We start from the raw sequence: 17324 nt of genomic DNA, 5'->3' as shown, positions 1-17324 counted from the left end.
GAATTTAAAAAGTTATTCAGATGAAAGAATGAAAAATAAAATCTTTCTTACCATAAGTGAATTAGGCCGATAATTGTGAGGATATTCTTCAGAGAAGTACTCTGTACTGTGGTCCAGCCTTTGATGCCCTCCATATTCTGCAGCATCAGAATCCAGAAGGAGTCTATACTTAAAAATCACTGTTAAGGAACTATGCCGAATTACTGTTAAATGGGAAATAAATGAAAGCAAAAAACCCCTAGAACTGCTGTGACATGATTCATCCTAATTTACTGACTATAAAGAAAAAAACAATATTAAACAAAATCTAAGAAAAATTAAGAGTGGAAAAATATACAGAACATATAGAAGCTGTATGACATTTTGCCTTGAAAATTTCATCTTAGCATAGCGACTCTTAGCAAAGAATGTACCTTCCAGCTCAACTTTCTAGTATTACAGTAGATATGCATAGCACTTTATGTGATGAACTAGACTAAAAACGTACTGCTAAACAAAACAAGTGGATTTGAATTGCATTTAAGAAGTTACGTAATTGTGACTGTCAAAATCAGTGTTTTGCAATATTTTTGCTTTCTGTCAGAATCTGATCAAGTGTTAATGAGAAAAGCACATAATTTTACAGAAAAAATCCCCATGATTCCTTTGAGAATTTTTCAGAAAACAGTTTGAACTATAATAGCACAGAGGAACAAGAGAAAGCTTATATTTAATAGAAGACCTTTTAATAGACAAACATTCTGACTGCAGTTGTTAAAATGGAGTGAGTTATTTAACAAAGTGTAACAATGAGGTAGAATACTTGTACAGACACTTAAAAGGATTCAAACAGATTTGGCAAAAAAATAAAAGATAAAATAACACTGAAAGAAGAAAATATAAGGAAAATATAAGGGAATGAATGGGGAAATAAAAAGCTAATATATATTTAAGTCAGTGTCTTCTTATTTGGAACAAAACCAAATAGAATGTTTTAATTTTATTATTATTTCAGTACCTTTGAATTTCTTGTTTCAACATAATTAAAACACCCTTTTTCCTCTTCAAGTTACAACAGAAAGCAAATCAATCTCCACTGCCCAAAACATACAGAGAGGTACATAACAGTTCTCTATAATTCACAATCTGCTTCCTTAATTTTAAACCATGGAAGAAACTTACTTTGCTAAAGCTTGTATTTAATAGGATTAGGGAAGAGTGAAGCAACACTCTTTCAAGTCAGCAGTTCTTGAACTGCTCTTGGGCTTCTGTGTTTGCTGAACCTTTTGAAAAAAAGGCCTGCTCAAAAATCTAAGGATTTCGATATTAACAGAATTGATTTGAGTCTTTTAAAATTATTCTCTTTCTATTAGATGAGTTTAGGAAATTTCCTAACCATGAGTCTTACTGATTCAAATTGCTAGCAACAAGAAAGACTGAAGCATGACGTAACACAAAAAGTAGCCTGGAAATAACTATTTCAGTACGGAAGATCACACAGTTTTTTTCTGTCAGAAAACAAAGAATAAAAATACACGCACATGCAGAAAAAAAGCAAAGCTATAAATTAGCTACCAAATCACTAATGTTAAGTTACCTCTTCCCCACAAGTATGTGCAGCAAAATGAGAGAAAGGTCCAGAACTGCCAAGTTAAGTGTTGATTTCTAGAGGGCAGGTGCTCAAAGGGAGAAAGAGCAGATTGCCACATTCACTGGCAAAATCTGTTTCTTACCTTTTTTTAAAAAAAAAAAAAGTAGAAAAATTATACTTTGCCAGCTTTAGTTCTCAGTGCCTTATATGTGCACAACCTACACATCTCCCCCACCTTTTATTTTATAAACACATGCAAATTACCATTTACTCATTGTCACGTACAATATACAAAAATACAAACCACAACTTCTAGTTACTCTCTCCTGTGCCGTTTCAAACCGAGCATCAGCAATGGCTGCTGCTATTCCACTGTATATTTTATTAACATGGCAGGGGAATGCCTCCCTCAAGCACTTCATTCTTTGCTTCTGTGATCTACACTACACATTAAATTTAATAATTTATCAATGTTGCTGAAAGCCCCGACATCTCTAATGATTCTTTTAAAACTATTTACAGGAAACACAATGTTATGGCTATGCTGATTTTAAAATAATTTGTCCTGTTTCCTTGATCCAGGCTGTAAAAGTATGTCTAGCGATGCTCTCTAGCAATACAAAGTTAATATCATTACCTTTCCACACCTCACAACATAGCATATTTGGCATAAAAGCTGTCAACCAGATCTTGAATAATGGAGTCAAAAAGAATTTTAACATCTTCATGGATTTGATATTTCTCAGGGAAAAGTAACTAGTTTGGTAAACATGCCCATTTGCCTTCTAACTTAAACCTCACAGAAAAGATGCTTTTCACATTTCAGAATTTTACAAGTATCTAGGTTTTTGAAGACTACTTTCATGAAAACATTAAACAACAGTTGTGCATTTTAATTAAGCACATAATAGAAGTATTTTCTTTTGCATGGGACCCTCTTTTGTTTCAGTGACAGAATGCTGGAAATACTAACCTGTACTCTGACTGAAAAAAAGCCTGATTTCTGCTCAGTTTGATGCTCTGACTAAATTTCCTAACCATTACAGTGGAGAACAGCAGCAAAAACAATGAACTCTTGTATTGGTAGAGCTGGAAATGGACAGGCTGTCATTATCTACCACATCAATTACTGAATTACTATGCTTTTATGATGTTTTGAAATACATATTTTAAAGCAATTTTTAAATTTAATCTTATGTATGTGTAATGACACATAAAACACCACTAAGTAAACTCAAATTATAAAATAGGATAATTCCTGTTTTACTCCTCAGCCCTTAATATTGATAAAAGAATCTAAGTGCTATTTGTGGGCGTGATGGTCCAAGCATAACTAAAAGCTTTGCAGAAGAGCATAGAAGAATTTCTATTGATCAGTTGTATAACAATGTAAGGCTTACGGAGTACTTATAAAGAAACTATTCTTTTCTGCATGGTCTGGTTTGACTCACATAAGCATCTATCACCTATCAAATACATTCAAATAATATTAAGTACATTCGGACTGCTGTACTATATGTATTACCTATGTGGGAGGTTACCCATCAGGTTAGAAAGTCAGGATACAACTAAGCAACATTGAACATGGAAGGGTAACACAAAAAGATGATATGTGGTCCTGATGGTTTCACTTCCATCTTTTCATAATCTGTTTTAAAATCAAGATTAGTAACTGTTAGTTTTGATTTTATTGTACAGTGAAATGTTTAAGCACCGATACTTCTGGTTCTCCTGTACTTTCCAGGCATGCCCCTAGACCACGGCTATGTATGTAAATTTTTATTTTCTTTTTAACTCCTTTGTAAGTCAGCTCTCATTTTCTTGCTGCACTTCTCAATATACAAAAGAATACCTAAAAAAGATTTCATTTTTATTATGCCTTGCTACCATTTCTTGGCTAAAAGCAAAAGGATGTGGTTTGGGCAATACTGATGGGACAAAGATAAAAGTACAGACCAAAAAGGATAAAAAAAAGTGCTGAAACACTGAATTTCTGTCTGTCTATAGAGACTTTCAGAAAGTGAATTTAGACTAGAAAGACAGAAGTGTATGGACAATAGAAAACATGGAAACGCTTCTGAAAAGCTTTTGATCCTTTAAGCGGTCTTGGGATCAGCCGTCTGTCCTGAACCAGTTACAGTGGCAATGACAGTAACACTGGGATGATCCCAGGCCTAATCCAGCTGGAAATCATAACCATATGGCAAGATTAAATTTACTCGTTCCCATAACATCTCCATGGATTAAAAGATTTACTAACAAAAGTAACAGCTAAGGTACACCTGGATGCTGTGTTTACGCTGTCCAAAGAAAGCTTTGGGTGGTTTTTGGTTTTCTTTTAGTTTTTTTCGTATAAACTAAGCAACTTTCCCATAAAGGCTTTTTCAATGTTTCCTAAGGGAAATCCTTTACAGAAGTAGCTACAGTATATATGCTGTTATAGCTGCACACAGCATACAAAAGGCTCTCTCTTCAGAAGCCTATATCTTATTAGATGGTTTCATGTATCTATTTATTGTCCAAAATATATTAGTAAAAGCTGTACAAAAAACAAGAAATATTTAAGTAGGGGATTTGACACACCATGTAAGAATGCAGGAAAAAAAACACCACACAACCCTCTCCACTCCTAGCGTGATATTCATTGTAGATATTGAAGAAAAAAAGGCTCCAGCATTCCTGTCACAACAGCCAGTTTACATTCTCCACATGAGATCTTATCCTACACTTTACAGGAAAAGACAGCATTTTAAATATGGAGAAACAGAGAAAGGAAATAAAATTTCATAGGGAAAAAGTTTAAAGGTTCTGTATCAATTTTGACCCCGCACTCTAATCCGGGAATAGATATTACAGGAAGGCTTTCCTTTTTAAGCTATGAAGTAGTAGACTGAAAGAAAACAATGTTTTTCCTCAATGATTTACAGTGCTCTGTAATACCAAAGAGCTGAAATATTATACCATTATTGAAACAAAACACTGAATTCAGACAATTCAAGCACTGTTCAAGGAAGCATTAAAAAAAATAAACACCCAAACCCACAAAAAATCCAAATTTAAAATGTACTAAACCATTTTTAAATGAACATATCTGCCTAGATGTTCTATGTATCTCCTTCTAGAAATGAAAAATACATATACACTGGTGAAAGCAGCATGTTTTCAGACCTTATCTCTTGCAAAAACATTAAGAAGTGGTAGTGACAGTAGAACACGCAAATAAAACGCTGGAGCAACCAGCCACCGTAATTTTAAAGTATTGGTCACTGTAGTTGCTAAACCAAGGCTGACTCCATCTGATGCTGAGTGTTAAACTACTTCTTAATAAGTTTATTAGCTATATAAACAGTGATGGCATAAGATAAGAACTTCAAAATTAAGACTTTAATGCGCTGCATGTATTTTGACAAATCCAACCCTCAAACCCTGAGAAGACATTTTTGCCCGTCTTAGATGAAAGTCTCTTTATTCTTGTTTTAGCAACTAGCATACAAGCAGCCGACATCTGAATAAGCTTCAATATTGTAATAAATGGATTTTCAGAGGTAAGGTTGGGTAAACTGGCAAAGTGATGTAGAATACCAAAACAGCATTTAACAGCTGAATATAGAAGTCTTTCCAACCTTGCTCATTAAAAAAAGTCACTCCAAGTCAACAATGTAGAAGACTACAAATTAGTAAGGAGCAACCTTTATAATGTGTGGATTAGAAACTTATCATTAACATACCAAGATTTCCTTGTACTACTTTGATTTACGAAATTAAACACAAAAATAGTTTATTTTGTTGTTGTTGTTGTTTTGTTTGCTTTTAAGGACTTTTGCAATTCAAAACTGGGAAGAAGACAAGGCAAAATATGACGTTCACAGATCTAAGTTTCATATTTTAATTGAAGCCTTCACAGTTATCAATCAGCATCAGAAGTGCAAGTGTCCTTAATACCAGTAAAATACATATTATCTGAAATTACATTTTTTCTTTACTTAGGCACATTTTTCTCCTTTTTCTGGGTACAACCAGAGACTCAGATATGTAAGATATCACGCTAATTTTCTCTAGGTGAATCCGTCTCAAGAGACAGAAGAGAAATCCTGTCTTCACTTTGAGAATCTATTATATTCCCTAGGTAGGGCTCTGTGTGTATCTGTTCACCTTGACGATGCTACCCAGGGTTATTCTAAATAAATAAAAGCATTAATTCAATTCAGGGTAGTTCATAGAATGAGTTAATTCACCATCTCTTTCCTTGAAACTGAAACTGACTGCACACAGAATTAGAGATACAATGTATATTCAAGTGTAATGCTTTAAAAGTGCCATTTTGTTGACCATGACTTACCCCTTGAATGCTTAGACACAGACATCGAACTAGGAGTGGAGAGGCAGAGTCACAGAACAGATGCTTACCTTTAGTGGTACAGCTGCCAGGCAGAACGAAACCACACACTGAGTGCCCCTCTACTCCATACGTTCACTGGATTCACATGTTCAATGTGACAGACTAGGGGAATCAGAAGATGCGTCTACCTTACTAAAGATGGCTCTGGGAGTACACTTTTGGAACAATTCTCCTCCCCGCCAGCCCTTACCATGCTTTGGTTCATGGGTCAGGGCCTGCACCACCACTCTGGGCAACCTGTTCCAACACTTGATGTCAGCACTATGGCCAAGCTTCTCTTAGGAAAGGCAAGATTTCTGCTATGAGACCTATAGCTAGGAAAGTAGTAACAAGATTTCAATAATCCCCATCTCCATTGAATACTCCAGTTCAGATTTTAGATCAGATTTACCGGCACCATGATCTACATTTTTCCAACAGCAAAAGATAACCTGGTAACAAATCCCATTCATTGCCTGTTTTTCAGAAGTATGTTGAAAAGCTGTTGGGAAAAGTGCCCAGACAGAGAAGTCGCCAGGATGACAGTGACGATGACATATGACTTTTGTGTACAAAGGCACTAGCTAGTTTGAGAAATCAAAGGCAACAGTAATGAGCCAGGGCCGAAGGAATATATCCACTCTACAGAAAGCAAGAACAGATAAGCTGTCCTGGCAGCAATTTTCATTGCCAAACTACTACTTGTAAAATAAAAGAAGATATCCTGGCGACAAGTAAAGACAAGAAACAAAAATGAGGAAAAAAAAAAAGCCAGGCACACCAACAGTTGTAGAGCCAACAATCGCTACTCTCGAGATGGATCGAAAGAAAGCAGAAGGATACTAAAGACCAGCAATTTTTCAAAGAAAATGGATTTTGTAAAAAACAAGCTATGGGCACAAGCATAATTTATGAATTATTAATATGCACACAGAACAAGAAACATAGCCACAGATCAATATGGCTAATTAATGAACCTTTAATTCACCTCATATCCTAGAAAGAAGCCTAAAGAAAGTGAAAACAAGATTTTCAAGCCAGTCACAAAAGAATAGAAAGACAATAATACAAAAGCTACAGGGGAAAAAAAATAGTGCTATTAAGACACATTAAAGAAAACAAGAACTCAGTCATTAAATGCCCCATAGACACAGGGAAGATGAAAGTACAGCTGCAAGGCCTGTAAAGAGCCTGAAGTGGTTAGGCCCTTTTGTTTTTAATAATCCTTAAATTTCACTGAAAAAAACAGGTAACTAGCATTATTAAATTCAAGAGTACCTCTGTTCCTCCTCTCCACACACTCCTAATTTTGAAGAAGACTAATGAGTACATTGAGTAATGTTTGTAATGAGTAATAATTACTACAATTGAGTAAAAGCAGATCAGAGAGTATTTGTGTGAATTGCCTAATTAAATTAAACATCGCAGCCTGATGAACTTCAGCTCAGGATATTTAGAAGATAGTTGAAGCCATTTAGCACTCAACTCATGGCATAGTACTGAGGAGAAGGGAGGGTTCTGTACCTTTTTGCTTCAACCAAACATGGATGCTTTTTGCTTAAATCAACAGTAAATTTAGAGATATGTAAATCCATATTGGTTGGTAATCATGAACGTAAAATGCTGATTTACTTTTGTGCCAAGATAACAAGCCTTATTAAAAAAAGGCAGGAGGAATATCTACATAAAGCTTTATTTTAATGAGACTTCCAACACTGCAGAAAAAATGTCTAACAAAATAGGGTGTGGGACCTCAGGGAATCAAAAGGAGTTATTTCAAAATCTTTAACCTCCTTTCCTGTTCTTTCTCCCTTCTTTTAGCTATGTTCCTTTAAAACAGAGGAAATAAGGTTTCCGTATTGAATTTTTTACTGCAGACAGGCCTTGAATTCAACCACTAAGCCACAGAAAGGTCTAGTCGGTATTAAAAAAAAAAAAGGAAACTTATTAACGGTTTCCCTGCTAACATTCAAAATTCTGCCTACAACAAGAGAACTATAGAGCTGACCTAGATGTTAATTATCTACCTATCTCCAAACTGAAGCAAATTAGGCAGAAATAATTTTTTAGCTCAAGCTGCCTGTTTCTCATGAAAAAGTTTCTGAAAGAGCATAATTTATGAAGTAAAATTCCAGCATGAGCATAGAAATGTTTTCCTTTTTCCTTCACATAATGAAACAGAAATGGGGAAATAGCATATACCACTCTAATAGTTACACAGACTCACAGTGCTGGAAACCTGCATCTTTTCCCACACAGATTGAATATGCATTCCCACATTAGTATGTTATATTTCTTTTTCACACCTATTAACCTGAACGTATCAACTACCTTGATAGAATTTGGCATTTGGCTGCTCCTAAATCAAGTCCTTTTTCTCCACATGCCGAATACCCCGTGAATTCTAACAGGCAGGGACAGTTGCATATCCGCACTTCAAAGCATCTTGCAAAGCAGCATCTTTGCCTTCAGCAATCGCATGCCAGTGACTCATTCCAGTGACCTTATTTGCTCATTAGAAGCTCCAGGTGCAGGTTGCAAATGTCAGAGAGCCTGAGTTAATGGTTTTTGAAAAAAGTGTACTTTTGCAGCATTTTGATGACTGTATTTGTGACACCTAAGGTCTCATCTAGCTATTTGCTTATGGACATCTCTGACTTCAAATGTATTTATTCATCCTAAATTCATGCCAAAAATAAGTGTACGAGTCTGGTATTCATTCACTGTAGCATTACAATGCTTCAATACATTATACCATGTAAAAATGGCAATATTTGTAACAAAGCAACCATTTTTTCCCATGACATTTTTTTTACTGTTTGCACTTTAGGAGTGTATGACAGCATGAAATGTTGAGATACAAAAAAATAAAGGTAAGCCAGTAGCAATTCCTATTTCTAAACAACATTTATGGACTTCCATGTTCACATATAAGTTAAGGTCTCAGTCCTTGAATGTCTCACACCAGAGTACACCACCTAAGGAGAACAAGTAGTAGAACGGAGCAACCCAAGGTCAAGAGAAATAAGTCAAAAGACTGCAGTATAGCCTCCAAGCCGGCTGTGACTCTCCATATAACTTTTGACTGACTGACTGTTTAGAAAAAGACTTTCCAAACCAATTGGGACCAGAAGGATTCTGATTACCGCTTCTCTTATAAAAGTACAATAAGGTTTGCTATGCCAACAGCCTACAAAAAAAAAGAACACCTGAAAGAAGAATGGGTATTTTCTATGAGATCAGAATAGAGGAAAACCTACAACATTGTAGGCCAGAGAGGCAGTAAGCTCTGTCTCTTTTAACATACCTGGTGACATATCTGAGAAACTATATATCACAACAGTGGACGGGCAAAGCCATCCACTTCATAAAGGCAAACTTAATGACAAGTTTTACATGCGCTGATTAGACTAATTCAATTAATTAAGCAAACAAACCCAGGCAGTGAAAGGATCATCATATTCCCCACAATTCCCAATATCATTCAGATAAATTCTTTATTGCAAAGAATTTAATATATTATAGTAATTAGTTTTTCAGGCTTATTCAGTAACTGCCTCCAAGTATCAAATTAAAAATCCACCCATTTCTAAAAAAAACCCAAACAGAATAACAACTTGTTTTTAAGTACTTGTGCTTCATGTTTAAGTTCCAAAAGGATCATAAAGAATTCCTTTAAGTGGAGAAGTTATTCTAAAAGTTTGATATCACGTGACCACATTTCCTAGTTATAAGACACAGTTTTTTAAAAAAAAATCTCAGGTTGAAAGTTTCCATTACAAAACTATACATAAAATTCATGTCTCCAATTGCAGGACAAGAGTTAGAAAGAAAACAAGTCAACATTAAAACACCCAACATCTTTTAAAAATATAGATGATAAAACTCAGCCTGCTGAATGTTGGCAAGGAAGAAGAAAGGATGCTGAAAGCAAGAAGAATAGGAAGGTTGTAGTTGTTGTTAATTTGGGGATATGTTTCATACATAATTCCAGAAAACAAGACATCACAAGGAAATTTTAACATGTAGTCTTTAAATTGCTATTTTAACCTTTGTGCTCTATAAAATGGTCTCTTACTAAGAAGGCAAGTTTCCAAATTATTTCTTTGCTGTACACTAAGAATTAATGCAAGATTATGCTGTTGACAAATACATGGTTTCTTACCTTTTAACTGCAGTTTGCATTCATGTTAGAAAAAAGAAATAAAACTAGTTTTCAACTTCGAGAGCTTTTCTGTACAAGCAAAGCAGTAAAGAAAAGGATATTTTCCTGGAATTTCAATACCCACTCTGTAGTCCACATAACTTTGATACGGATGGAAGTTGAAAATAAAAATGAGACCTGCTCTCTCAAATGCTATGACTTTATTGGATTCATGCTTTTCACTCACATAGGCCTAGGAAATAAAAAAATAAAAACACAGTACTATAAAATATTTAACTTCTAACTGAAACAAAAAAGAAAGAAGAAAACTGTGTCTGTACTTCATTTCAAGTAAAATCATCGAAGATTAAAGCAACATAGAATAGGGCTTTAACATGCAAACTGAAATTGTTTACCTATGTTATGTCACATAAAATTTTTGATTACTAAACTGTGCTTAACATTTTATAAGTCAATGTAAAATTAAAGAGGTAGAAGCATGTTAGGTATAGAGCACTTGAATAATTCTTGCTCAAAGATTGGTAACGTGTTGTTTGGTTTGTTTTAATCACACTTTCCTTTAGCAAGAAATGGATTCCTTTCATGAAATCAAATTTTCAGTCTACTCGTTACAGGGATCTGCCTCACATCTACTGTTAGGAGTTTAGAAAATGAAGCACTGGATATGGGTTTTTGTTTTTAAAATATCTGTGTGAGAAATAGCTTTGATAAGTCCCATTAAACTGCTGCACATACCACCTTTGTTCTATTTGCTAAAGTCATCCATTAAAAAAAAAATCTTTAAAGTGGATTATGACTAGTATGACATAATGAAACACCAAGAAATTATAATAAAGTTGCTTTGATAGGAAGTGCAGTGCAAAATTTGGGTAAAAAAGGCAAATACAAAAGTGACAGGCTGAATATAGGCAGAACTTACACTATAGTGTGTTTTCTCACTTACAGACTAATTATTTGTATAAAGTAAACTGTCAGAACAATTTACACTTTCCCGAAGCAATCCTTGGACTGGATTACAGATAATTTTATAGTTTGCATTATCCAATCTGTAGTTACTATATAAAAATAGTAAAAATAATAGGAAAAGAGCTTGCTATGAAGCTAAAAGAAGACTGCCAGATTTCTATTATCTGTGGAAGATATTCAAGTGACATGTTTTGACAACTTGAAATACACGGTGGGGTATTATGCAGTGCATAATAAAGTGCTATTTAAAATTTCTGCATGCAAATTTGGTATTGTTGTTATTCTGAACATGCACCCAACTGGTGACTAAAAACTTATCATTCAGTATATACAGCTTACCGGGGGAGATGCAAGCCAGCCAAATCTTTCTTCCAATTTATTCATGTCTCTATCAAATGCATTTAGGAACCTATAGCGAAGAAGATGATCCTCAGTAAGATTAAACTGTCTTCTGGCATAGTGGTAGCTCTCATTATTCCCTTTTCTGGGGAAGTCAAGCCATTCTGGATGTCCAAATTCATTACCTGTATTTAAAAACATTAATGATCTGTGAAATCACATGCTAAAAACACACTAACTGCAGAAGTAAAATACATTAAAGTATATTTCCTTTCTACAAGTCTTAAATCCCAAATAATAATATTCCATATATAAATGGGTCATTTTATTACTAAAACATCTCTCAGAACCTTCATGCTTGTTAACAGGTTTGTTTGGCCAATAAAACTACCAGAGAAAAATATCCATGGACTCCAGGGGAAGTATCAAGTCGTGAATGAATTATAACCTCTATGCTATTAATATCATGCCATGCTTAAAAATTTCTCATTCCCGTCCCTTAATAAGAGCAACAGAAATTCAATCAACCAGGATACATTTAGAGTCGCTATGAAACCTAAAAACATCACTTTAACAGTAGAAATCCATTGTTTTATAGCACTTAACAGAAATCAGTGCTACCATTCATGTAACTACAGAGACAGTAATCTCAAATTTTATCAGTTAAACTTCAAACAATCAAAAGACCAGTTGGACGCATTTTGATCCTTTTTTTTCCCCCCCCACTTTTTATCCTGGCTATAAATACTGTCGTCATTTTTTCCAGTGGTATAACTGCAACTGTTAAAAAAGATGACCTGAATCTTGGTTTCTCACTTAGTAGAAAAATTCAAAAAGATGTCCGAGCGCAAGTAGCAGGTTAGATTACAGAGAGTAAGGCAAAATTCTTAATGATTATGTATTCAGTATTAGATACTGAAAACAAGTGATGTAAGGGGTGTGACAACTCTGGGATTTAACAACAGTATGTGTCAATTCAGTCACCTTGCAAGGGGAGCTCCTTTTCCAAACACAACACTCAGTGTCACAAGCAGGAGACACACAATTCCAGATGGGATGAAGCATGTTTTAGCACTGGGTTCCCCTGTGTGCCCACTGATTCAGGTCCCTTTGTGCATGCGTAAACACCATTGTATTTCAATTTGTTTTTCTAAGGCAGAAACACTTCACAAGTTTGCCAGTCTCATTCTGATTATCTATCCCACACAACTACTGAATGTACTGTACTTTAAGACAAGGAATAGGTTTGTTCAGACTTGGATCACACTCCATGGAAAAAGAAAGAAAGAAGTTGTAATTTCATCAAGAAAAAGCTTAGCTTCTCTTATGTAGAATCTCCAAAGCAAATTTCCCTGTCAAAGCTAAAGATTCGCAGCAACACCTCATTTGGGACTCAGTATTTTGAATGACTTCCATGTATCCAGAGTTTTCTGGTTTTATATACTGCCACTATTATAGTTTGAGACAAATCCAGATGGACTCAATGCTCTAACTTGTGCTATAAACCTGCTGCCTAGCAGACTCTCAGTCATTTTGGACTATTCATTTTACACAGGTTTAAAACGTGTTAAGTACTTTGAAAGTTAAACCACGTATTTCAAAGCCTATGACAGTTGATTCACCAGAAACATTTTAGAGATCACACGTAACACCTACTCACCATAAAACAGAGACAATAAGCAGTGTACCTGGAAATATGTATGGGAAGTAATACGACCAAATTTATGAGGATTTCTATTTAAAAAAAAAAAAAAAAAAAAAGAGATCCTAACAAGCAGTTACTCAGGTTTTGTCAATAAACTGGAGCTTTGTGGGCAGAGCAGGGCAAGGATGCTGAGAGGTGAGCAGCATTTCCTGGACGGACACCCTGTGTGTGCAGTCACCATCTGCTGTCTTACATGGCCTGCGCTGCCTGCAAGGCCCAGAGGATACAGTCAGCAGTGACAAGCTATGAATTTAGATTTTCAAAGTTATTTTCATGTATTTCCATGCTTCACAGGAACAAAGAAGTGAACAGAGAATAAAAGAGAAAGGCTGCGTATATATTTAGGAGAATCCTTCACAGTGGTATCCATTTTATAAACGAACTGACAAGCTGTAAATTAAATTTCCTGTTCAAAAGCTAAGCCACTAAATTTCATATTCAGCTCAAAACCAGAGACAAATATAAAAGGATCAGAATCACAGCAGGACTTTGAAAATGACCTTGAAATAATGCCGGACTGAGCTCTTAAACTGTGCTAACAATACAGTACAGAAAATGAGGAAAGATATTGCTACAAAACAGACATTGTATCTAACCAAATTCAATATTCTCTTAAGAGCTGGGCAAGGTATTACTTTCTTTTGTGATCTGCGCACTATTGAAGAGATAGACTACATAAGATAGCTCAGTTAAAGATAGCAAAAACCATCAGAAAGTTAGAGATGATACGTATCTTGAAAAGATAGCCAAGGAAATCATACTTGTTCAAGAAAAACATAAGAACGAGGGAAATAAACAATAGAAGATGGCAAAGAAATTCTACTCAGCTAGTCCATCATTTCAATAGAGTATTTCAGCTTAAGTAGAGCATATCTCCATGTTTTCACCATATACTGACTCCTCCACCTCTACTGGCTTTGCCTATTTCCCCATCACATTTTTTTTAAAGAACAATACAAGTGTAGTAAAATACAAAAGCAATGTTAGTTTCCTAGCTGTTACTAATGGCCATTAAGAACAAAACTAATTTAACACAGTGCAGCAACTCAATAGAATATGAAATTACTTGCTGATGTCAGAAAAGCATGCGGAAGGTCGAAACAATGACTGTTTGCACTTTAAAGGTGTGTTTCTATAGGCACCTTCTGGACAATACACTTGTGAGCCTTTTGTGCATGTTGCTTGATTTTGAAAGGGTCTCTTGATTTCTCTTCATAGAAGGAAAAACAGAAGTTCATAATTATGCCAGAACAAATTGAAATAGGCTTTTTGGTTATGTTTCAAAGATGTGGTATAGGAAAAAGGAATCATCATTTAGGATGCAAGCAGGTCTTCCAATAAACTCCTCAGAGTGCTTCTGAATTTGGGACGCGTTAAGGCTACGCATTCTTGAACAAAAAATACATCTCATATTAGTTTTTACTTTTTTTTTTCCTAGTTTAAGAGAAATGAGAGGAGGGTCTAGGAAAGGGAAGGTACAGGTGACTGACCAACACTTGCTTCCAGAGATAACTAATAGTACCTGTGAAGCAGGCGCTGCTCCCCCTCTTTTGTTCCACTTCTCGTTTCTGACAAGAATCAGCAACATTCACTCCTTGATAATTGTGAAAGCCTCTAAGCACAGAAGTACTATTGGGATTTCTTTTCCTGTAATTAATTTGCTGTTTGATGTAAAGGTCCAAACTACAGATTGACAAGAAGCCAGCTGCTACAAATGATGCAAATCAAGACAATGGAACTAATGTGGGGGAGGCAGAGAACAAAGCTGAAATTAACTGAATTTTTTATTAGAGAAACAAAACAAAGACAAATCACTGAAGTGCAATGCATACTAATTTGATCTAGGAATTAATTCAAATTTGCCATTTCCTACATATTGTGCATATTGGACAACTTTACTATGTACAAGATTTCGAGATCACAATTCCAAAAACTAAATTAACTTTCTATTACTATAATGAAAATTTACATCACACTTGTTTATTAGGCTAGAAATGCTTTTACACCACAAAGTAGTTATGCTGATGATGTTGACTTTGAAGCTGCACCCCACAAGTCATTAAAGTTTTCTTGATCTCTCTTCTTTAGACATCTTTACTAGCAATTCTTTCTCAAAGAATCAGGCTAAGCAGAACTGAAAGCATATTTAAAAGACACAACAGTGTCAAGAGATGCCCGTTATTTTGGTTTGTTTCAATTTTGAATTAAGTATGACACTACATACTTTAAAATCAGTTAAAGCAAGTAGTCTATTTGATACACCAAAGGTAAGTTTAATTAGGTGTCTAAGGCTGAATGAGTATTTAAATGCTCTAAAATAATACAAAAAGAATCTATTTAAAGCTGGTGTGTTGGAGACTGGACACATTAGGAAAGAATTGCAACAGTTCCACCTTAGCATATGGCTGTCAAAGTGGAGTTATACTGATTTACACAAGCCTGATAATCAGCTCATCCAGGAGTTGTAACTGATTTGAATTCAGCTTCCCTACCTTTGTGAACAATGATGGCAATGCAACAATTTACAGGTTATAAACAGAATCAATGTAAATCAGATCTAGATGGCATATGATATTTATCATTATTTAAAAAACAAACAACAAAAAACACAAAACCAAACCAACCAAACAAAAATACACCAAAATACCCCCACCCAAACAACAAAAAACCCCAGGCATTTCAGACAACTAATCCTTGTTTTCCCTAGTTCTTAAACTCTTAAATATTAAGCAACTCTGATACCTTCTATTTACTCATGTTTGTATCAAATCTTCTTCAGACCCTTAAATAATAAAACTTAACATTCATAGTACCGACATCAAATAAGAAACTCTATACTGACTTCAAATTATGAGAGAATGAGCTTGATTACAAGAATTAATTTAATCGTATCATCCATGCATATATATACACACACATATGTTTTGTATTCTTACATCCTCAGAAATTAAAATATAGGTTTTCAAATTGGAAAGAATAAATTACAGCATTAAAAAAAATTACAAACCCACGAAAATGCATTATTCATGATGTACCAAAGTTTTTGGCAATGGAAAATAGTACGACATTGCTCAGCAGGAAAATGTTAACCTTACATGTTATATTCATCATGCTAAGTATTTTATTACTTTATATATATTTTTTTTTTTAAAGGGCATTTACTGGTTACTGACCTTTTCTTCTCCTTTGTAGTACACATCACTTGCAATAAATGCCTTCTTGTCAAAGCAAACAGATCAGTTTTATTATTCCTTCAGTCATTAAGGCAAACAGGCCCAGGTTAATATAAACAAATCATCCAGGAAAGCAAATATTCTGATATCAGGCACAGTGTTTACATTCAAGAAGCTTCATAATTTACTATTTATTTTTTTATAGAAGCTGATATATACTTAGCAAGCCTGTGCTCTTGCAAGACACTCTATTAATTTTATACTACTGTTAAAAGGTCCATACAGCAGGCTGCCCTGAAGGTACACTTAAGCCCTAAGGAAGAGCTTACATCATAACTCTTGCTTGGTATTCTTACTCTAAGTAGTTGTGGTTTTGGTGGTGTTTTTTTTTTTTTTCTCTCTCTGCAAGTACCTTGAAAAAGTGAATGGTAGATGCTTGTAATAGCAATGTTAAGTTGTCTTAAAATTTAAAGCTTTTTAAAAAAATTTAAATCAAATTTGATAATATTCAAGCACAGTTCTGTCCCTCTTAAAAAAAATGTTCAAAGTTACATAATTTTCTGGATTGTGATATACCAAGAAACGACTTGCTTCTTTCCCATGCCCCCTTCCTATCGAGGTTGGCCTGTCTTCACTCATTTCCTACTGATGTTAAAACATTGGAGTTATTGCACTGTACAATTTTATAATGTTGATAACACACTTCCAAGTTCTTAGAAGAGATAGTTTTCCAACCGTTCCAACAAAAGTTCCAAGCATACTAAATAGCATTGTTTAGTCCCCATGTTTCAACCCTATACCTCCCTTTTGTCAGACCAATTACAGAAAAAAAAAAATCCCAAGTAACAAGAAAAGAAGCAATTCTTTTCAGAAGCACCAACTCTGTATGCCTGAATTAGGAATGGCTGGATAGCTGCAGAGCTTATACAGAGGAGTAACCAGGCACAGTGGATAGACCACGGCATTGCTTAGTATAATTTACTTTTCAACAGAAGCAGAGTGCATGATGATTACACCAGCATGTTCGT

General features: G+C 34.9%; 1 protein-coding gene across 3 annotated transcripts in view; it reads right to left on the bottom strand.

Annotated features, from left to right (window-relative positions):
• GBE1 (1,4-alpha-glucan branching enzyme 1) overlaps nucleotides 1-17324 on the bottom strand; it is a 160870-nt gene that overhangs the window by 11457 nt on the left and 132089 nt on the right. For all 3 annotated transcript variants that reach the window (XM_065630003.1, XM_065630012.1, XM_065630022.1), the window contains exons 13-15: nucleotides 11419-11603; nucleotides 10217-10345; nucleotides 52-171 (exon numbers count right to left, since the gene is read on the bottom strand). In XM_065630003.1, coding sequence (XP_065486075.1) covers nucleotides 52-171; nucleotides 10217-10345; nucleotides 11419-11603 — 434 coding nt within the window. The remainder of the gene's footprint in view (nucleotides 1-51; nucleotides 172-10216; nucleotides 10346-11418; nucleotides 11604-17324) is intronic.

Source organism: Caloenas nicobarica, chromosome 1, assembly GCF_036013445.1.
Source record: "Caloenas nicobarica isolate bCalNic1 chromosome 1, bCalNic1.hap1, whole genome shotgun sequence".
Classification (NCBI taxonomy): Eukaryota; Metazoa; Chordata; class Aves; order Columbiformes; family Columbidae; genus Caloenas; species Caloenas nicobarica.
Note: the sequence above shows the minus strand (reverse complement) of the source record. Positions and strands in the feature narration are given on the sequence as shown.